Here is a 22691-nt window from a genome sequence, read left to right on the forward strand (position 1 = left end):
CACCAAGAACTCACTATTACAAAGAACATAGCCAAAATCACAATAAGGATAATCAGAGTCAAATTTCCACACCCAGTAAGTCAGAAAACCGTAATAAGCAAGACCCTACCAAAGGAGCCCTATAGGCGAACTTGCCAGGCTCCAAACGGCAACTGAATGCCAACAAAACCAAACGTATACTTAAGGTGCTAGCCACAAAAGTATACACCACCCTGCAGAAGTTTTGTCTTCCGACTTATGGGTAGCTCCAAATGACCAGTCTACCAAACAAACAAACCAAAATAAAGAATACTGTCACTTACAGCAATGGGGTCCTTGTCTGCCTCCGCAGTGATCCGTTGAGTCAAGGAGTCCCTCCGGGAATTCCCGGGGGTACCCTAGGGAGTCCTATCCCCAGCGGGTCCTACAGCCCAGCAGAGAGGTGTCCCATCTGGGTCGCCAGATTGATTTAAAGTATGAAGTCAAAATTTCTTAGTGACTAAGTATCTTTATTGGCAGTGCTGGATGCACGGGGGATCCTTCCGCCTAACGTGCATGTCTAAAGTAACTAACTATCTTATATTTATACAATAAAACAATGAATATTCCATTGACACCTATACATATTCATTACCTAACCCCGCCTACTCTCGCTTCGTATGTTAATTAGCTTATCAGTCCTTTGCGCTTGCGCAAATTCCTCCAAGAATTGTGGGCAGGGGTCTTCGGGACGTGGGCGGTGGTCTCTGCGAGGAAGGCCACAGGTCTTCCTCATGGTGTACTTTTCACCTTTTGCCTGGTATGTGATGATCTTGCAAGTTTCCAGTGTTCTTATCAGTCTGAGCTAATTTATGTCCTTGTCGACCATCTGTTTCTTCTGCTTGTTTCTTTTAGTCGCTCCCTCTAGATAACTTATAAACAGACCCCTTGTTAGAGAAAGTTAGAGAAACAGACTCCTTCTTTCATCAGTTATTTCATTATTTCTTTCTTTCAGACTATGGTTACATGACCTAATTACAATACCTACATTCTTTGAGCAAATGTAAGTTCTTAGCCTTTACAGGGCTGTACAGAGGATTTCATGGCAGCTTTAGTTGTGCAACTACTATTTTCATTACAATATATTTCTTATATTCATTATATTTTAGTTACATGGTTTATTCTATCCCAAAGTGAATTCATACAATATCAAACAGCAACTCATTTCTCAGATGTGCACGTCGCCTACCACCAGCAAGTGAAAAAACCCTCCCCCTGCTACACGTTTCCGAGGGTCAGCGTTGGGTGCCAGAGGCTGAGGGGCACAGACCACGGCCGCCGTGACCCGGGCTGGCAGGCGGCTGCCCCACCGGCGGCCGCTCCAGAGGGCAGGGACGGGCCTGTGGCCGAGGCGGCCGCCAGGACATCTGCCTCCATGTCCCCGCCCTGGCCGCGGTCAGGCCGCAGCGCCCCCGCTGCGCCTCCCGGCCGGCCCCCGCCACCGAGGGGGCGCGGGCTAGCGCCCAGCTGCCCATCGCCACCACCCCCGGGCGGCGGAGACCGGCGGCCGGAGCGCCCCTTCGGTGGCGGGAGTAACGGCCGCTGCCGGGCACGCGCCCAGCCCCGCCGGCGTCACGTGACCCGCGGCGGCGCCTCGCCGCCACCCGCCGCTCCCCTTCCCCCGCCGGCCTGCCCCGGCCGCGCGGTGCATTGTGGGAGTGGCGGTAAGATGGCGGCGGCCGCCGCTGGACTGAGCTGGAGGCGGGTGTCTTCCTTCACGGGGCCGGTGCCGCGCTCCCGCCACGGGCACCGCGCGGTCGCCATCCGCGAGCTGGTCATTATCTTCGGGGGCGGCAACGAGGGCATCGCCGACGAGCTGCACGTCTACAACACGGGTGCGCGGGGCGGGGCCGCGGGCGCGACTCGCCGCGGGCGGGGGGCAGGGAGCGCGCGGGGCGGGGCCGGGGCGGGGGCGCCCGGGGCTGTGAGGCGGAGCGGGGGCGGCGGCGCTGTCACGTCTGTAGCCGCCGGTGGCAGCGGGAAGCCGCCGGTGGGCGCTGCCTTCCATATGGGGGGCGGGGGGTGTCGTTTCCCCAGTCCTCCGCACCTGCTGCCCTCCCCGGGGGCTGCCCGCGGGGCGCTCGGCTGAGCCGCTGGCGCTGAGGGGCGGCGGGCGGGCGGGCTGTCCCCGCGCTGAAAAGCTGCCTGGAGCCGAAATTTGGGGGGGAGGGGTAAATGCGCCTGTCCGAGGGGTCCTCCCGGGGCTTTGCTGCGCCCTGGCTGGTGGTGCGGGGTTAGTGCGCATTTCTGGGGAAAAAAGAACCGGGAAAATTCCCTCATGCGCCTGGCGTCTGCCCTGCTTTGCCAGCCCCCCGAGCCGGGGTGCGAGGTGTCCCCAGGCAGGGCCCGGCTGGATTAGCCCCCGCCGCTGTCAGGATCCCCCTTCCCTCTGGTGGCGGCTCCGAGAGCCGGCTGAACAGGCTGGAACAGAAAGCTTGGTCAGAAAAGTGACCGTGTTGGCACTGGGAGCCTTTCCAAACAGGAAGCTGCCCAGAACCGAGTTTATTCGTGATGAGAGATGAGATGCCTGAATAGTTACTGTGCGGGATGCTGTGTGAGGCTCGAAATCTTTTTGTGTAATTTCAGAGCCTGGGCAGTGGCAGGAGAGCTGGGTGACTGATGGGTGCTTCTTGCTCAGCTGGTGTTGGTTGCTTGTGTAACAGTGCCAAACACACCAAAGTGAGAGAGCATACTAGACCTTTAAGTTGCCAACTTTCAAGAATCGTTCCAAAATTATTATTATTATGCCCTGCTTCCCCCCCCCCAAAAAAAAAAAAAAAAAAAAAAAAAAAAAAACCACAAGAAAAAAACACAAAAAAAGGTGATGGTATTTTTATTGAGTGATTTAGTGATTAAATCTGGGAGCACAAATGTGTTTTGGAGATAGCTTATTAAGATGGAAATGCTTAGTGTTAAGAGTTCTTGCAAGCAGATTTTCCATGGTAGCTTAAAGATCTTATTTTTGAGATTTTCTTGGGAGGAAAAAAAAAAAAATCTCTTAACCTTTCTGTTTGGACAGAAGCTGAGACACAGGGTTGTGACCTGGACTGCCTGAGTTCGGGATATCATCCATTGCTCTTGCTATGAGTGTGATGACTTCTGAGGAGCTGGCACACAGCAAGGGCATCTTAATCCCCTGCAGCACTTCACTAGAAGCTTCTAATTTTACACTTCTCCTCTTCATGCTCATGAAAAAAGCTGAGGAAAAAGGAGGCAACATCTCCTGTAATTCTTTGGTTCCAAGCAGTTTAAACACCAGTATGCTGCTGCTGGATCAGGTGTTCTCATTTGCTTTTTTGCCTCTGTGCCTGTCCTCTTCCATGTATCAGCACAGTGTTCTGTAGATACTAACGTGTCCAGAACAGTGTAATTAGTTTTTCAATAGGGCTGTTAAGTCCAGGCACGCTGCCATGCTGCTGTAGCTCTAATAATTTCTATTTCTAGGGCTAGCTCCCTCTGAGGTAGCGTTACCGCTTTTGTGTGGAACTGCACTTATGTTCCTCATTAGCCTCTTTTTTTGGCAAGTCTGTTAAATTGCTGGTAACTGACTTAGTTACAGTGACCTCATGTGCTCACTGATATATTGAGTAATGTTGGTTTGATAGAGGTGTTAGCTTTTCTTTTTATTAAAAAAAATGGGTTTAATTCAATTAAAATTTAGTATTAAACAAACAGCCCATTCACAGTTATCTACAGGTAAAAGATAATTCTGTAGAAAGCACAGGTGTTGAAAAAGAAACTTTCCTTCTTGGTGTTTGAAATTTCCTTTTTTTTTCTTTTTTTCCTCCCCCCTTCTATACTATAGTTACAAATCAGTGGTTCCTTCCTGCTGTAAGGGGAGATATTCCTCCAGGCTGTGCAGCACATGGATTTGTTTGTGATGGTACCAGAATACTAGTTTTTGGAGGAATGGTTGAATATGGAAGATACAGTAATGATTTATATGAATTGCAGGTAGGAAACGCATGAAGGTATTTAAGTTTTGAAGACTACTTTATTCATTTGTGAACGAACACATTTTATATTATGAACTGCAGAGGAAACTTAGGTGAGCTTTGCTGTGCTCCAGGAAGAATAAACTCTTTAAATATGTTCTGAAGATGGAGAAAATCTAAATAACTTTGAAAAAAAGACTTCCATCTAGTCTAAATAACGTGTAAAATATTTAATGTTTTATGAGGTTTAGCTCTTTTGTGTCCCTTTTAATGTATATACTGAGAAGAGCCCAGCATTCCCTAAAAGTAATTCAGAAAATATACAAGTGTTAATATTGTCTAATTCTGTTTACTGTGAACAAATATAAATGAAGATATTTCTGAATATATTTTTCTTGTCTTTAAGGCAAGTCGATGGCTCTGGAAAAAAGTAAAACCTCAAGCTCCTGCCACTGGATCACCACCTTGTCCTCGACTTGGCCACAGCTTTTCTTTATATGGTAACAAGTGCTATTTATTTGGTGGCCTGGCAAATGAAAGTGAGGATTCAAATAATAACGTTCCCAGGTATGCTGATTTGGTTTGAATTCAATGTCTTCAAAAATAAATTACTAGCTATGACAGTGTTGAAGAGGAATATTCTAGGGAAGCTGGCTTTGTACGAAGTACTCACATTTGGATTATTTGTGCGGTGGAGATGTTATATGCTAAGAAGCTTAAATATTTCTTCTGCTAATCCCACAATACGTAACACTGACAGCTCCGACACTTTTGAAGGGAAACCTGAGTTGACTTAGGTATTTTCCCCAGTATTTTGGGTGATGTTTTTAAGTGTGGTGTGTTTATTAGAATTAAATCAGCAAAGTCTCATGAGTCATCAGGAAACTCACAATGGAAGTTTCCTCTGTAATGCTGTGGAAAACAGTTATGAATTATTCTGGAAATTTTTTGAAGTAACAGTTGAAGTTGCCTTTATTATTGGTAAACAGTGCTATAATGCTGCAGTTTTATGTCCACGTTCACCTGCCATATAAACTGGAAATTTTCAGCTCAGTAAACGAGGTATCTGGTGTGAATGCCAAGAATCAAATACTCTTATCTAAAAATAAGTTACCAATAGATTCAGCAACAAATGGCTAATTGTTGGCCAGCTTGAAGACATGAGAAAAGTAACAGCTTCTTTTCACCTTCGTTGCCTTAGAGTTGCAGAAATTAGTCTCTAATGTCCCACGTCATCATGTATTTCTCACAGCTTCGCAGTTTGTTCCAAGTTGTTTACCAGTGTTGAATGTTTTTTTCATGTAATAGTGTATGAAGTATGATACGAAAGCATGTTTCCTTGGAGGCAGCAAGTTATAATAGTTCATTTTTTTCCATTTAATTTCGGTACTGTCCACAATGCCATCAAATGTTTTGAGAATTTAAAATTCTACACTTTCCCAAGACAGAAGTCTGTAATACTTGGAAGTGGTCAGGGTTTAAAGCTCACTTGTATTCTTGCTTATAAGTGAATTTCTCATACTTTGACAATAATACCCTAGATATTTAAATGATTTCTATGAACTGGAGCTGCAACATGGTTCTGGCGTTGTTGGCTGGAGTATTCCTGTGACCAAAGGGATCTTGCCATCTCCCCGAGAATCTCACACAGCCATCGTATACTGCAGAAAAGATTTGGGAAGTCCAAAGATGTATATTTTTGGCGGGATGTGTGGCTGTCGGCTTAATGATCTCTGGGAACTTGACATAGGTGAGTTGATTTGCCAGTAGAAGTCAGTGCAGGGGCCTTACTGGCTAAGGGGAAAAATTATAGTACATAATGATTAATGGCATGATGTGGTGCAATTATTATTGAGACTTACACCATAGTGTTAACCTTTTGTAATTTTTGGAACTAAAACAGATACAGCATTGTTTGTGTATATTATCCTCGCTGATTTTGTTACACTTGAGATTGTTTCCTTAGAGTGCTTTAAAGACTGTCACTACAATAAACAAGTTGAATAACCATAATGAAACCATAATATATTTTTTTGATAAAGTGATAACCAATTACTTTGTCAGTATTTCCTGTGGATTTTAAAAGAAGCTGGAAGTGCTTGTTATTGTGTCTTCTTTCTTAAAGTGGCCATCTTAAAAGGTGAAATTTTGTTTTGTTGACTATTAAGACATATGTTGCCTCCTAAAATACAGGTAGTGAAATATACAGTGACAAGTTTTTTGAGGGTTTTTATTCTTTTTTCTTTTAGAAACCATGACCTGGTCAAGACCAGAAACTAAGGGGACAGTACCACTTCCTCGCAGTCTCCATACAGCCAATGTAATAGGAAACAAGTATGTCTGTTGTTAAAAGCTCAACTCTAGAAAGGTACACCTAGTAGGAGAATGACGATGCTTATCCACTACTGCTCAGTATAAACCATCAGCCCTGTAGAATACTTTCCTGCTTCTATTATCCTACCTCAGTGGGAATTAAAAAGTACGATTGTTAATATAAGGGTATCAAACTGTCAATGTTTCTGCATGGTAGGACAGTCTGCCCAACCCACAAGTAACTTTCCAGGCTTCTTATTGCACCTTTGTGCATTATGCAGCTGTCTCAGCTGGACCTGAGCTGGCTCTGTCAGAAGCCAACTTGAGTGCCTCTGTGTCTGTGGCACAATGAACTAGCTTTTTTACAAAGAAACTGCCCAAAGTGTAGAACTAGTTCTAGGCAAAACCATTCCACATTTTTGTGGGCCAGTTTTTCTGTAGTCTGTTCGTTGTTACTTCATTTCCTACCAATGTGCTTTGTTTTGGCAGATAGCATTAATAAAATTGACTTTTTAAACATGGGTTTCAGTCCCTTTTATATCAGTTTACAAGCTGGCATGAGGAGAAAGGCAAGAGGAGAAGGTGTGAAAGCTTTATATCTCATGATTCAACAGCTTAGCTTTTTATTTTTTACTTAAAATGTTAGTCTGTAGCCTGTGTTATGTTTTTAAATTTTGGTATCTGACTTAGATACCAGTCTTACAATTTTAGAATGGTTTATTGAGAGGTCTGCAGTAAAGGGCTATGGAAATTCTGTGCAAATGTGTGACACTTGGAAAGTACTAGCACTTGGTAGTTTTTAAAAAGATCCAGTATTAACTTCTGTTTCTGGGAAGTTGTTTGAAGAGTTTGGGGTTGTTTTCTGTTTGGTTGGGGTTTTAATCGGTTAACTTACTCAAAAATTTCAGAAGGCAGATGTCTGCAACAATACGTTCTATCTAAAGAGAGTAGACACATACAAAATCTGCTGTAAACCAGAACTGTAAAGTACTGGAAATTTTCTGTTTTGTCCTCATTTGAGAGAGCACATGCAGCAGATCTGGATGTTAATTGGCTTTTCTTTTCTTTTTCCCTTTTCTCTCTTTTCCTGTATTTCAGAATGTATGTTTTTGGTGGATGGGTTCCACAGTCAGCAGGAGGTGAAATTTCTGCTCATGATGGTGAATGGAAATGTACCGGTTCATTTTCTTATCTTAATTTGGGTTAGTGTTTCTGCCTTTCTGGGAGTGGGTATTTTAAATTAATACTTTCTTAACAGAGCAGAATAAATATTTTTAAGACCCTGAGCAAAGTTTTAGGACACACAGTTGTAATCCTAGCTGACTAAGGAAGACGCCAGTTTCTTACATCTTTCTTAAGAAGTGATTTTATTATTATTATTATTTTCCTATGAACATTCAGCAGGTTTGCTGCTGCAAATCTGTGCTAACTAAGTAATAAAATACTCCTTCATTTATAGAACACGAGGCAGATTCTGAAATGAGTTTTTTTCTAGATGTGATAGTACTGTCCCTGAATCCTCAACTTCTGATCTTGTATTCACCAGAGAGAGACAACCAGAGGTCAGAAGATTCATCCTGTATTAATTGATTGTATCTTGCAAACTAATTGGAAAGCGACCTTCTTCTTGTAATATTGCAAATTTAAATGCAATTGTCTATAAAAACAGAGGTGATTTATTTTCATTTTCTCTGAGCAGTTAAGTGTATTAATATCTATATTGCTTGTTTTGGAAAACATCTAGAAACTAAATTTTTCAAGTTTCGTTTACTAGATACCACAGAATGGATAGGTCTGATCTCAGATTGCCACGAGGACAAAAGTAACTTGTTACCAGGGCCAAGAGCAGGACACTGTGCTGTAGCGGTTGGCACTCGTCTGTATATCTGGAGTGGTAGAGATGGTTACAGAAAAGCTTGGAACAATCAAGTTTGCTGCAAAGATCTTTGGTACCTTGATACTGGTGAGTCAGAAATAACTAAAGAGACTTGTAATATGTTCCATATTCTATTAACATATGGGAAGCTGGCATCATTGATGATCCAATCAGCTAAAGCTGTAGCAAACTCAAAGATTATTTAAATTTTAAAGCTTATTTAAATAAATGATGCTTCACTGTTGATTGTTTGAAGGCTACAGCTGTAACTTAAACTGCAAAAATTAGAAAAACCTGTTAAAAGCCCCTGAAATAACTTTGTGGCTAGATTCTGTATCGCATGCCATAGTCAGTAGATTGAAGATGCTAAAGGGTGTTTTACCTAAACTCAGGATTCCTGGCCTCTCTTCTTAGTGAACCTTTCTGCTGCTACTTACTCTTTTTTTTTTACCAAATCCCTCCTTCTCTTGGGATCACTGCTGCTTGGTGCTTCCTCATCTCTTGGACAGCAAAAAGATAATGTCAGATCTGAGAAAGGACCAAATTGTTCCTGGGGCTGAAGGGAATTCTGGAGCGCTAATCACTCATTGGTTAGACGGCTTGATGGCAGGACACTGAGATGGTATCGGGAGGGAGGGAACTAAAATAGTGCTTTTAGGAGACAGTTGCTGCCCGCTGAGGCAGAAACATGAGAATGGTTACTGGAGATTGTGAAACATTTAGGAGATTGTGGTTTCTCCCCTGCTACACACCCACCCACCCACACACCCCTTTTGTTTTGGTGGTTTTTTTTCTTTTTCCCTCTCCTCGGGAAGGTCAGAAGATGATTAACAGGGGAGGGATGTGCTTGAGAGTGCAGCCTAGTCAGGCGTCAAGGCAAGTGAGAGAGGAGCAGGTCATTGGCATTGAGTCATGCCTAGGCTTCAGTCTCTGCAAAAGATGTTTGAGGGAAAGCTCGCTTTAGCTGCAGGGAGAAGGCAAAAAGGAAGCACAATATTCTGTGAATCCTTTCCAGGAATACATAAAGCTTTAAGAGCCAAAGAAATGCATGCAGCCTTTTAGGAAACGATGAGGATCTCATATCTCTGTAATCTCTACAATGATGTATGTACAACCCAAAGACTTACTGGCAGCAGAAGAGCCATTAAAAACAAAGTGTCAAAACTTCAATGTTTTTGAACACTCTAGAATGGCACTTTATATTCTCTGATTTGACTTGTCACCTTTGACAACTGTTCCTTGTTGGATCTGGTATATATTGCACCTAAGTGAAAAAGGAGCTTTTGCTTGCATTATGTAGATACTGCTTAAACCGATAAAAAGAGGGCAATTTCAAACACTCCATCTGTGTTTTATTGGTTTCTTGTAGAGAAACCTCCAGCACCATCACAGGTACAGCTGATTAGAGCTACAACCAACTCTTTTCAAGTGAAATGGGATGAAGTACCTACAGTTGAAGGATATCTTCTTCAGTTACATGCTGACTCACCAGTGCCATCAGTGGCTGGAATACCTGGTACTGGGGTTCCTGAGACATCAGTGCTGAGTTCACAAGGTAGTAGTCGGATCGCATTATGCTAATGTTTGTGCAAAGGTAGAGGACTGCATATGTAAGTAATAGCAGTGTGTTTCCTAAAAAGTCATTTAGGGGGACCCTCTTTCTTTGCTTATTCCAAAGATGCATGTATCATAATTATGGAAAACTCACCTTTAACTTGACTGTGCCAGTTTTGGCCAGCTACCTGAATATGAATATATTTGTACAGCGCTGGGCACAATTTGAGAAAGGAAGCATTGAGGAAGGGATTTTATCTGACTGACTGGCCGTGCAGTTTCATTTCAGTCTTACAACCAAGTCTTCCTTCAAACAACTTCACGTCTCCCTCTTGCTTACTGGAATAGATTCCAACAAGTTTTATGTAACTGATTGAAGTTTGCTTTTGTTTACCTGAAAGGTGGCTCTTCTCTACATCAAAGTCCACAATCACTGCCTAGCATCCCTTACCCAGAAATGAAGGTGGATCATCCCAGCCAAACAAATAATGTCATTCCTAATAATGTAAGTGTATAGTGAAAAAATGCTTAAGCGACAAAGTAGTGTGGGAAGCAGAAGAACTGTCAAAACACTTTCTCAGTTTTAGAAGTCCCTTCATACCTTTTAGGACTCAGAAAAAAAGAAAAAAAAAAACCCAAAGAGACACCTGCTGAAGCAGTTATGTCTGTTTTCTTACATCCTTTTTACTTTTGTGATTGGCAGACAGTCTTTAAAGTCCTCTTCCTGGTAATGCAAAAAGGAGACTGCTACTCTGTTGACTTCCAGAATGCTGACTGGGAGCCTGATACCAGTAGAAATGCTATTCATTTTCAAAATCTTAGTGAAATTAATGCGAGAGGCAAAAATATGTGGGCATATTCCTTTGTTAGTGTTTTTATGCTAGTCTACTTAGTTGTAGGTTCCTAGTACAGAATAAACCCAATTATTACCTATTCTGGTTGTGGAGTTGTACACGTTCCACTGTTTTGCCAATTTAGAAGAAAAAGGGACAAACTCTGGCTAAAGGATCACATCTTTAGAAACTTAGACCTTTTCTTAATTGTGTGAGGCCTCAGGTCTGTATGGGATCCGTAATGTATTCCTGTAGAAAACACACGTAGAAGTACTGTAAATTTTACTAACAGTAGAAATATCTTAGGTATGTGCCAGGAAAGCAAAGGTTGAAAGCCTCTGCAATTGGGATCTTCCCCATCCCTCAAGTACCCCCCAACAGACTAAATGTATGCATCAATGAATTTCCATGTAATAACATAAGAATGTGAGCTCACTTTGAGATAAAATTTAGTATGTGTCAGGGACACTTCCAAGTCAACTTAAGACTTTGAGTTTTTGTTTTATAATGGTTAAGCTAAGGTGGATTGTGAGGTTGGTTTCTTATTTTAATTAAAAGTGCTAGGGGAATTTGTTGGAAGATTTCCGTTTGGTTTTGAGCAAGCATTTTCATGCCATGTTTGCAACTGAAATTTCTGGACTTTGCAGTTAAACATTAACAAATGTGTTGTTTTGGTTAGGTCCAAGTTTCTCTTTCATCCAACTCATTATTAAAAGTAGAAGGAAAAGAAAAGGTTGCAGCACCTGAAAACAAGATTACACAGGAGACTATGAAAAACCATGCAGATGCTTCAGGATTCAAAGAATCAAATGCCCCTTCTCTTTTGCCTGTTTGTACTTCAAGTAAGATGACTGTAGAATAAAAATTAATGAAAAAGTGAGAGTTAAAATTCATCTCATAAACATAAGATTATTTCTGTCTTTCAGTTTAAAATTATTTGAGAAGGCCTTTATAGTTTAAAAAAAAGAACTTGTGCTAGTTACTATTGTACTTATTTTTAGAAGATATGAGGAAAAATGAATTGTTTGAAGTGTTGCAAGGGACGTGAAATTCTCAATATATTTATTATTATGATGGTAAATGTTTCTCTTTAAATATAAATAGCCATTTTTAACATTAAAGAACAGAATGACAGGGCCACATTTGTTTTACAACATTAAGGTGATGGTAACTCCAGGCTCTCTGTGACACTACTTCTGTCTCGTAGTAGTGAAAAAGCTATTATCCAATTAAAATTTTAGGCAACGTAGAGAGGAGCATGTTTATCTCTTGACTGTAGAGGAAATTGAAGACAACTAGGCACTGATTTAGGCATTTCACTGAAGTGCCTTGAGTTCAGTGTGGTGAATCCAGGCTTGATCGCCTGATCTGTTTGTATTTGACTTTCATTTAATTTATAGGCTGTTGGATTTTTATTTTATTCACAGTGGAATTTAAGTACTGTGTGGAAATTGTGGATCTTAGTGCTAAGACAAATAGGCGTTCACAGTGGTTAATCTTAAGTTGAATGTTACAAATCTGTGATACTAATTTGTGTGGTTAATTTCATTTTAGGATTTTTTTTAAATTAATCTTTCTGCAACCAAACTGATATAGAATAGCAAGTTTAAAACAAATGAAATTACCATTTTAATATAACTGTTTATGTATATCTGTTTATGACTGTGCAGACAGGCTCTTGTTAAGGTATATACCTGAAGAAAGCATTAGCAATTAATACAATCAGATCTATTCTAACCTAAATCTGAGCTAAACTCTGCTTTTATATGAAACTAAAGCCATTAGATCAAGTTGAGATTTGTTGGGTGTTATTAATACTGAATTCTGGTTAATATTTTCTTATTTTAAGGTCCTCAGACTTCAGCACATGTAGGGGAATTACATGACTTGGACAAACAAACTGTAAATCCCGATGCTTCTGTATCCAGTACTGTCTCCAGCACACAAACTATGGTAACCCAGCAGGCTGTTAAAACTGAATCATCAAGTACAAATGGGGCAGTTGTTAAAGATGAAACTTCACTAACAACATTCAATTCAAAATCTGAAGGTTTGAAATGTGTTTCACATACTGTATTTTGAGCCATATATATCTAAGGCCGTCAGAGTTCCTCTAGTGTGGTGGGATTCCCATCTTGACTAGTATCTGGGATTGAAATAGGGCTTTGGGCATTGAGGACCTTGGGCAGCCTGGATGATCTCTGCTATGATGTAAATGTATTTTAAAATCAAGATTTTTTTTTATACGTTTGTAAACCACTTTGTTTCCTATTTATGCAGAAGCCCATTTTATAAATAGTAGTGGCAGTGAGTTTTGGTGCCCGTAGCAAATTTGCTTCCATTCAGTGATTGTCTATTTAGTCAGCAAGGGACTACAAATAGTAACCTCAGATGATTTTGATTTTAAACAATTGACCTCTGTTAACAAATATGGCCAGTTCCTGTGGCTAGCTCACCACTAGTCAAATGTGGTGACTTCTTCACAGTCTGCTTGAAATATCTGAAATAAGCAGCGAAGCAGAAACTAAACATGTTGGTAGTTTTTCGAGTTTTGTTTTTCATGAATATCAACAGGTTGTGCTTGCCATTGTTTTGAGTGTTAACTAAAAAAATGTATTCTCTTATTGACGCTCTGTGAGTCGTGTAATTTTTACCAAACAGTATCGTATTTTAAAAGCAAAACCCAGAAACACAAGTACAGAATACTAATAGTCCCTTGTGTTGCTCATGTGTATATGTGCTTTGATTTTTTTTTTTAATATTCCATTTTAAATTTAATAGATGTTCTTTCCCATTTGTTAGTATTGTTTAAAGATTTAACTGCTCATGTTCAGAATTCAGACTGTGTTGATGTCAGAAACAGTGCATTCAAGTTAAGATTTCATGCTTAGACTATTCATACAATGTCATCTGTGTGTGCCTCAATCTGGTATTTAGATTATTTGTTCACAAATATTTAATATTAATTTTGTAATTCTGTCACTTGTTGGGAGTTTCTGAGCCCTGCCTTCTGTTTGTATTATGTGTAGCAGCAGCCTGCAACGTCAGGCTCTTACAATTGTTCTGCAAATATGATGCAAGCCAAAATTAGTTTTTCATGTTATAAATAGAACTATATGCAAAAGGACTCTGAGACGTACTTTTGCAACAGATACTTGTAAATGGCTGTTGAGGTCAACTTTCATAGTCTGTGGACTTTATGTACATTTTTCGTATCACTTAATCTTTTTAAATACAACCTTTTGTTTCTAGCTGCTGAAACTGCTTATATCATGCCTTCAGCAAGGGTCAGTACTGGACAGACAAATGATTCACACTCCTCTGTAAGTCTGAAAAAGTATAATCAAATTGCTGTGTTTATTGTTCTGTTGATTAGTTTCAAGGGCAATTCTGCTTTCCTTTGATTATATCTCTGAAAGAAAAGCAGTGTATATTTGGGGCTTGAAGTGAATAGTACGGGGTAAACATTTCTGTTGTAAAACTAATTGCATTGTGTGGGTTTGATTTGAGTCTGAGTAGCAGTTGTGTAGTTGGGAGGAGATCCAAGTATGTGTTTTCAGCTCTTGAGTCATTTTTATTGACTGGCACAGTGGAATGGTCTCTCTGCTGCATGATGTGCAAATGTAAAATGTTTTTCTGTGTGCACAACTGAATTTAAAATGATGTATTAGATCAGACTAGTGTTAGCTGCTGATCTATAGATTTGAAACGTAACTAAACTGACATCTTGATGTTTTTCCCTAGAGGAGATGGGGACTGGCTATGCAAGCTGTAAATACTGCCTGAAAAAGTAAATGCTTCCTATTTCACCTGCTTACAACTTAATACACAAAACCAAGGTGCCACTGTTGCCACCAAAAGAGAGGAGCTAAGGATGGGAAGAAGCAGCTGCTGCTATGAAAGGGTTGGGTGCTTTTGCCAGGAGCAGCTGCCACTCCCGCCCCGTTTCCATGCTAGCAGGGTCACTGCCTGTCAGTGCTGGGCGAGCTGACCATGCCAGCACCCTCCCTGGTGCCTGGAGGCAAGCAAGAAAGGCAGTTTGCCTTTCTGGGCCAGTCGGGAGCAGTTCCCGTGCCCTCCACCGCCATCGCCCCATGCCACAGCAGAAGCCCTGTTCTCAGCTGCAAGCGAGTTCAGCAGCAGCTTGGGAGTGTGTTTGGGGCTGAGGTGTAGCTGAAGCCCAGGTAGAGCTACTGATGCTGGACCATGTTGTGGAACTTCTTGACCTCTGAGTGAAATTAACTCACAACTACATGCTGCTACAGACACCTAGTTCTACAGCTTTAAACTTCTTCCCCCGTCTTTTTAAACTAGAACGTCAGAAGTGACATCCCAACGGTTGTTTTGTTCTTTTTTAAATGATGGACTGTGTCTAAGTCAGTGTATAAGAACCATTTGGTTTTGAATAGTATTTTAATAATACGCTGATATTCATTTGACATAGAAGTAAGTAACACGGGTGTGAAAGGGGGTTGTCTCTTACATATACTAGAGTCTTAACATATTTTTTTTTTACATTATGTTGGAGTATGGGTAGTCTACATAATGTGTTCTTCAAATACTAGAAAACTCCACAAAGACAGATGGCACCGGTGAAAATAAGAGACAGGCAGTGGTATGATGTTGGAATTTTTAACAACAACAGCGCTGTGGTGAGCCAGTTCTACTTGCTGCCGGAGGAAACCCTGAGTACCTCTAACAAGGTAGCTGCTAATTCTTCTTTGACATAATCTGCACGTGGGTATTTTGCAATCTGTTGCTCATATGGGTGGCAACAAAATGCAGGAGGCAGGAGCTGGTGCTTACAGGAATTTCGTATTTTGTGACCAGTAGTTCTTCATACATTTTTCTCACCTTTTTTTACTATTTCCTAAACGAGATTAATTTTCTTCTGTTGTTTTTGTATGATGATATGGAACATCTTACTCTGCTATTGCTAATTCTTTCAGTATTTCTAGGCTTAGGAAAGAACCTTAAACTTAGTGAACTTTCAAACCAGTAACAATTCTTAAAAACTAAAAAAACCACAACTTCTTAATATGTTATTTCAGTACAGCATTGAAATGTTTCAATCAAAGTCTCTTCTCTGTTTTCAGAATTTTTGCTTACAAATTGTTAAAGATACTAATAAGATGCAGGCTGGGATGTTTAAAAAGACTAGATATGGAACTGTAGTGGGTTTTGTAATAGATTTCTCTAACTTAATTTTGTTGCACATGGAAGTTTATATATGAAAATGCTGTAGGTGTAAAACTTCCAAAAATGTTGCACGTTTGGTGGTAAAAGTGTGAATTAATGATGTCTGGCAAACTAGAAACAAAAAAGATGGGTATATGCTTTGTTGAGACAGAAACAAAAGAACAGAACATTTTCTTTGGAAGCACTTCACTATAAATATTACACATCTTAGTTTTAGTGTGTAATACATTCTGCACTATTTACATGGATTTTGATTTCTTATACATTATTCAGAAAGAAAATAATTCCATTGGAAGTTTCAGTCATGCATTAATGCATATTTTAAACATGCAAGTACAGTAGCACAGAATGTTTCAGAAACCTATTTGTTACTAACTTACAGGGCTGTTCTTTAAAATTACTTTGATTACCTATGCATCAAATTGCAACTCCTAACTATAGGAACAACTGTTTTTGAAAGTAAAATATTTTTAGGACACAGAGTATGCTAATTAAATATTAAACTATGCAGTTGGAAATGCTACTTGGCTTTTACTTTCCTGAGTAAAACTAACCAAGAGGTGCAGTTCAATTTAAATGACTGAAAAATGAGGGGGGTGGTTGGTTAGAGATGTAGTCTGATATTGCATCTTTGATCAACTGTTACGAGGTGAGCTAGTGCCTCAGAACCTTTATGCAAATTCTGATTTAAGTACGAAAGTATTAGATTTTCAGTTTCAATTAAACTTACCAATTTTGGTTTATCACAACCCACTTTTAGGCTAATTGTGTTCAGAAGATTTTAAAAAATTAACACAAGTGTTGCTTTATTTTCAGATGGAAGGTGCAGATGTGCCAGACTACAGATCACTTAAGAAACAGGATCTTTTTCCAGGCACAGTGTACAGATTCAGAGTTGCAGCAATTAATGGCTGTGGTGTTGGGCCTTTCAGTAAAATCAGTGAATTCAAGACCTGCATTCCAGGTTTTCCTGGAGCTCCTTCAACAGTCAAAATCACCAAGGTGAGAAATAGAGGTAATTCTTGTTCTGGTGTATCAAATTCTAGTCACAACCTTAATCTCAGAACTCTGGTGTTTATTTGGTTTGTTGTTGGTGTTTTTTTCAAGTTAAAATCATCATATACGATAGTGTCAAATGCTTACTTGGTTAATTCTGTTAATGTAATATTCTTTAAGAAATTTGCTATAAAGAATTATTTTAAGGCTTGATGATCATGTTACCAGATACATACTTTACTCAATCATCTGATAGTTTCCCCATTATTTTCTTTCTGCATCCTTAAATCTATAGGGGTTTACAGTGCTTTTTAAAAAGAAAGTGAAAAGACACATCCTTACCTCCAAGGAGTGATAATGTTAGGTCAGAATTTTCAGATGATCTTTAGAGGGTTTTTTTGCTCTTTTGTTGAGGTTTTTTGATACTTATATATATTTGACTATCTAGTGGTTACCTACATATTGTCACATTTTCTTCCTTTTTCTTCAGAGTGTGGACTGTATTCATCTTTCTTGGGAGCCTCCTGCCTCACCCTCTGGAAATATTTTAGAATATTCTGCCTACTTAGCAATCCGTTCCACACAGTTACAGGAGAATCCAAGTCAGCTTGTATTTATGAGAATATACTGTGGTCTTAAAACATCATGTATAGTGACTGCTGCCCAGCTTTCAAATGCTCATGTCGATTACACTTCCCGACCTGCTATAGTGTTCAGAATTTCTGCAAAGAATGAGAGAGGATATGGACCAGCCACACAAGTTCGATGGCTTCAAGGTAAAATCAGTGTCAGACATGGCATTTAAATGGGCTTTAGCTGTTGCAGAGAGAAGGACATATTGTGTCTCTAGAACCAACAGTTTTCTCAGCAGTGCGCGTGAAGTTCTTGAAATGTTTTTTTGTTCCTTATAGAAGTTTTAAGAAAACTTACTTGTTGAATTTGGCGTAACATTTTTTAAAAAATCTTATTTGTTCACAAGCGAAGACAAGCAGGTACTGAAATGCTGGTTATTGAGTCTTACCCAGTCCCTCAAATAACAAAAGCCTAGTAAGCTTTTGATTTCCCTGGGTTTCACTTCTGCTCAATTTTTTTTCATTCTAATAAGAAGTAATCCAGTTATGCGCAGGGGTGTCGTCAGGTTTATTTTCAATCTTTTCCCCATCCTTATTAGAAAAATTTTTCTTCAGGTGCATTTTTGCAATGCATACGAAGTCTGCATTACAGCCAGAAGAGGTTTTGTCATCTTGTTCCTGTGCTTGAATTTGTACAGGTTCATGATGAGTTGGGGGTGGGAATGGATCCACTGAAAATAAAGCTTAGTTTTTAGCCTGATCAGTTCTGCCTCACCTTTTAAGTAAGCTAATCCAGGGATTCGAAACAAGAAGTTTTGTTGGCTTCTCCCACTCCTTCCCCTTTCTGGCTTAGCTTTCTGCTAGTTGGGAGCTGGCTTTTCTCAGCAAGAGGTCCTGTGAGCATGGAGGAAGGTTACAAAGGGCAGTGAGGGGAGGCTGGCCACCTGCTGGGGGAGCAATGAGCTGTTGCATCAGTGTAGGTGAGCTCTCGGTTTGTGGGCTGTGATCCGCAGGGTGCTGGCTGAAAGCAGACTGTTGAATGCACCACTGCTTGTTTCTTAACGTGTGTTTTTCTAAGATGGAGAACAACAGTGAAGAAGTTGTCTTCTGTAATATTTAGTATTCTGATGCTGTTTTAACCCTTCAGTTGGCAAGCGTTTTGACCATGATTTGTATCCCAGAACTCTGAAACAGTAGTTTGGAAGTATTTGACCATGTACACCCTGTGAAATTCTGAAACGTTTAATAATGTCTCCTTCTTTTTGCAGATATGAAAACATCAGGCTCAAAGTAGAAACAGCATAATAAATTTCAAGTTTCGAATGTAGTGTTTAATGTAACTTGTACTATTTGTAAATGCTACAAATATTTTATTTTTGCATTGTTTCTATCTTAAAAATATATGACCTTTTTTACATTGGAACATCAGCGTTGCGCAGACTTGCTCAGGTGTGAGTACGTACAGAAACTATATTGAAGATGGTGGGGTGGAGGACCATACTCTATCCCGTTGCTCTTTTTGGTAGTGATAGTTAAAATGTAAAAAATAGTTCCAAATTATAAATAAATAAATAAATGGCACATGCAGTAGTATTTGAGGTAGAGTCCCCGTGATTGCTACGGATCTTGCATAGATAATTCATACAATTTGGTATATGAGCAAATTCTGTTTGGTTTCAGTTCCTTATATCACGTTCTTCATTGTGGTGCCTGAGGACAAGGCAAAAATTTCCAGTTATTCTATAGTAACTTAAAATGTATAAATATTTTAATATATACTTTTTTTGTAAAGAAATAATTTTTCTACTATTTGTAACAAATATCTTAATCTTGAAAAGATACCCCCTGAAGATTTAAAAGGAAAAAGATAAACTTAGTAATTTCTCTTATTGCAAAAAACATAAATTCGTTGTAAATGCACTACTAATATTTAGAATTATCCTTTTGTAGTTGTACAAATCTTAAACTTGTAAATACCAATGTTTACAAGAGACCTTTCTGGTCTTGTATTAAAACTTCCATGAGATTCATTCTCTTTTTTTTAAATCCATATGCTTTGCTTTTAGCATATGCTTGCTTTTTGCACTAATAATAACTTACCTCATTCCTGTGTTTGTAATCACTTGTGTTGCTTCCATGATGTTTTTGTAAAACTTCAATCTGAAAATTTTAACCAAAGTTTAGAATACATGGTAAGCAATTTTGCACATATTATATGGCAACTTTCAACATATTTATTCCAGTTAATCTTCTTAAGTGCTTGTTTGCTTTACCAGTATATTCTACCAATCAAGTTCAGTATCTCCCTTTTACTATGCATCATTTTACATTAACTAGCTAGCTGATAAATTCAACAAGCATTACTTCTAGGAATAGGTTGATCCATTCCTATGCTAAAAGAAAAAATGTGTTCACAGTAGTGAAATAAAGGTAAACATTTTAAATACTATTTATGTATCTATATATAAACCTGTGTTTACCAAAGTGTAGAGGAAAATGGCTGAGCTGGACAAGGTCACTAGGTGAATAGATTGAGGCACCTAAATAAGATTTATTTTAAAATCAAATCTGATTTATTTACTGTGCAATTAAGTTTATACTTTGCACTTTAATTTTGCCCCGAATTTCTTGCCTCTGCCAGTTAAATTTGTCTTAAGAGCGTTTGTAAATATATAAAGTAAAATAAATGATGTGCCTGGTTTGGTGGGAGAAGTATCACTGAAGTAGTAGAGGTGTAACAGCTCAAGTATCCCAGAGCAGATTTAATAGCCAATTTTTAGCTACCCTGAAAATCAGGGTCATAACCGAAGTGCTGATACAGCCTTAATTATCACAACACATCACATGCTATAATAGCAGCTACAAAATGCTGGGGACCATACATTGCTATAATAGTGTTAATTGTGGCACAGGAGTAACACACGTGGCTTTACTCCAGAGAAAAATCTTGTGTTTATGACAATGACAGAGATCCCAGATTCACTTTAAACAGTGTTTTTAGTATGAATGTATAGGACTTTCCTGAAGTTAACTGGCTTTAAAATATTTGTGTTTTAATGGTCCATTTCATCAGGTATGAACTCACTACCAATACTGTCTGATAACTAAAACACCATACACACGAACTGTTAACTAGAAGAATAGAACTTGGGTTTTCTTATTAGTACTGTGAAAGAAGCCTTTAGAGAAAACAGTTGTGGCTTGATTTTGTTGGTTGATAGCTGTGATTGTAGAGTTGTTATTTAAGAATTAAATCTGTTGGGTATGTCTGGGTGGAGTTTTTTTGCACTTGGTTTCACATGCTTTGCACAATTTCTTTTTCAGTGGGTATGTCACAACCACCAAAGGGTAAAACTGTGGTGTTTTCAATGAAAGTATAATTTCCTTGTAAGTGTGCTTTCTTCAGCTGACTTGACATAAGATGTCACTTTCTCTTCTTTGTCCAAGTTGGGTGATGTTGAATAGTGCTTATATGCAAATCTTCAGTTCGTCACGGTTTTACTTTAAAATGAAATTGTGGTACACACTGTAAAATACACTTTGTGGTCTGTATTTATAACGTCTAAACCCCACCTGTTTGCCTATCAACTAGATATCAGACAAATACTGATTGTTTTGTTTTAAATTTGTTTAGAAGACTGTTGACATCGGCTCTTTGAGGATCTGTGTTACCCATTTATTTCATACGTTGCTGAAGGACATGTAACAGAAGCTGAAATCTATCAGATGGCAGTATCCGTATTGTAGGAATGTCTAGGTTTACTAAACTCCTTAGGGAAGTTGTGACTGTGTAAGTATGGGACAGTTGTGCCGGTTACGGCAGACACTGCTGCAGCTTCACCTTAAGAATGTTCTTGTGAAAGTGGAAATGAAGTGAAAAATAACCTACACTTTGTGTTTTCAAAGTAATTATAGCAATATCTTTTGAATGTAGTTTGGAGTAGAGCACATGATCATGCCATAAACTCTGAAGATGTAATAAGTATTACTGTTGTTATCTGATATTTCAGGTTAGCGAATTTGATGTGAACTTAGTCTTACAGCCTGTTACTTAATGACCTCTACAAGGAAACTGACATTTTGTACAATTCAAGTTGATCAGTCTTATTTCAAAGCATTGTTTGTTCTTTGTAATAAAGTGGTTGTCCTATCAAACACATTGGAAACACTGAAGTGTGTGTCTGTTTTTTCAAAGGTCTGAGTGTACAAACTTCAAATTTCTGCCCTCCTTTAGAAAAGGGCAGAGGAGAAAATACAGAGAAGAGAGTGAGTTATTTGTCTGTGTGTGTGTGTGTAATGATAAGCATTATGATGTTGAGCATTAATCTTTTGTAAAATTTATTTTCCAAGTTACTTCTTGCTTATCTCATGGGTTTTTTTCCTTAGTTTTCTTAGGTTTTCCCCACCCCACCTTTTCCGGCAGTTGCTGAGCTTTTACTGTTCCTCAGCCCCCTTCCCTGCCTTTGTGCCGTGCAGCTTGCTAGCTGTGGCCTCTGAACTGAAATTTTGGAATTACTTGCCCTGTCGTTACAGTGGTTGTGTTGCTGCTGTTCAAAATGAGCGACAGTTTGCTATTGCTTTGTTACAGTTTGTTAAAAAAATGGGATACGAGTGAGCATGTGCCGTGCTCAGAAGGCTTCCAGTAAGGACACGAGCTGTGTGCACGGCCCACTGCTCAGAACGCCCCAGTCTTAGGGCAAGTTGCTAAATTTCCGTGGTGGTTGACTGTGGGGTGTTCCTGGGGAAACAAGTAACACGTGTTTCTAGAAGCAGGGGAGCAGAGGAGTGAGTGAACTGAAAGGTGGGCAGGATTGTTTCTAGACCTCTGTAAGAGACTTCACGTAAGAAACTGCCAAAAGCTGTGTGCTCCAGATTCATTCCTTGTGTTCTGAGCTTTGTGTACTGAGTAACAGAGTAACTGCTGTTGTGTTGGTTTAAATTATTTGTGATCCTTCCATTAGTGGAAACAAATGGGAAAACCTAAACAAGCAGTGAAGAATGCACTCGTGCTCTTTTCTTTCTGTTAGTAAGATACTCAGGAGTTACTTTCTCTTTAAGGCAGACTTGAATTTGCTGTATGAATTTATCTTAAACATTACTCAGAACTGTTTGCGGTTTTTTTCTTTATACCGTTAGCTGGTTCCTGGTGTGTTTTTATAACATTTTCCAGTGAGCTGAAGGCCAGGGCTTTTATTCTGTGGCTTCCAGTCCTGACACAAGCGTTTCCAGATTCCCAGGGCAGGGGTGGAGCACTGACCGCTGGCATTGTGTTGGCAGTTGTGTTCCTCCTCCTGTTAGCAGTTGTGAAACCTTCCTTGTGGTGTGTTTTCCATTGATCTGACGCTGAGTGGAGATCCTTTTTTTTTTTTTTTTTTTTTTTAGAATTTCGTAAGTT

At 39.6% G+C, this 22691-nt stretch overlaps 1 protein-coding gene across 3 annotated transcripts; it reads left to right on the forward strand.

The window, feature by feature from the left end:
• The first annotated feature begins 1577 nt into the window (after window positions 1-1577).
• HCFC2 (host cell factor C2) lies at window positions 1578-21458 on the forward strand. 3 transcript variants are annotated; one of them, XM_040594681.1, is made up of 16 exons: window positions 1578-1853; window positions 3824-3972; window positions 4360-4520; window positions 5495-5703; window positions 6203-6287; window positions 7365-7468; window positions 8041-8229; window positions 9512-9697; window positions 10098-10201; window positions 11209-11371; window positions 12379-12579; window positions 13782-13852; window positions 15095-15232; window positions 16545-16730; window positions 17215-17500; window positions 18565-21458. In XM_040594681.1, the coding sequence occupies exons 1-16, from the start codon at window positions 1688-1690 to the stop codon at window positions 18588-18590; spliced, it is 2424 nt and encodes an 807-aa protein (XP_040450615.1). In that variant the 5' UTR covers window positions 1578-1687; the 3' UTR covers window positions 18591-21458. The 3 variants fall into 3 exon arrangements, with proteins under 3 accessions (XP_040450615.1, XP_040450614.1, XP_040450616.1); XM_040594680.1 differs by having other exon boundaries at window positions 17215-21458; XM_040594682.1 differs by having other exon boundaries at window positions 8104-8229; window positions 17215-21458.
• Window positions 21459-22691: the final 1233 nt, after the last annotated feature.

The sequence above is a fragment of the Falco naumanni genome, chromosome 5, assembly GCF_017639655.2.
Source record: "Falco naumanni isolate bFalNau1 chromosome 5, bFalNau1.pat, whole genome shotgun sequence".
NCBI lineage: Eukaryota > Metazoa > Chordata > Aves > Falconiformes > Falconidae > Falco > Falco naumanni.

Bases quoted from the DNA above. Each gene is read 5' to 3' on its own strand.
- HCFC2 (XM_040594680.1), top strand. From the start codon at position 1,688: ATGGCGGCGGCCGCCGCTGGACTGAGCTGGAGGCGGGTGTCTTCCTTC. The intron at 8,230-9,511 runs GTGAGTCAGAAA...GGTTTCTTGTAG, and splicing joins TCTTTGGTACCTTGATACTG to AGAAACCTCCAGCACCATCA. The intron at 16,731-17,214 runs GTGAGAAATAGA...CTTTTTCTTCAG, and splicing joins CAACAGTCAAAATCACCAAG to AGTGTGGACTGTATTCATCT.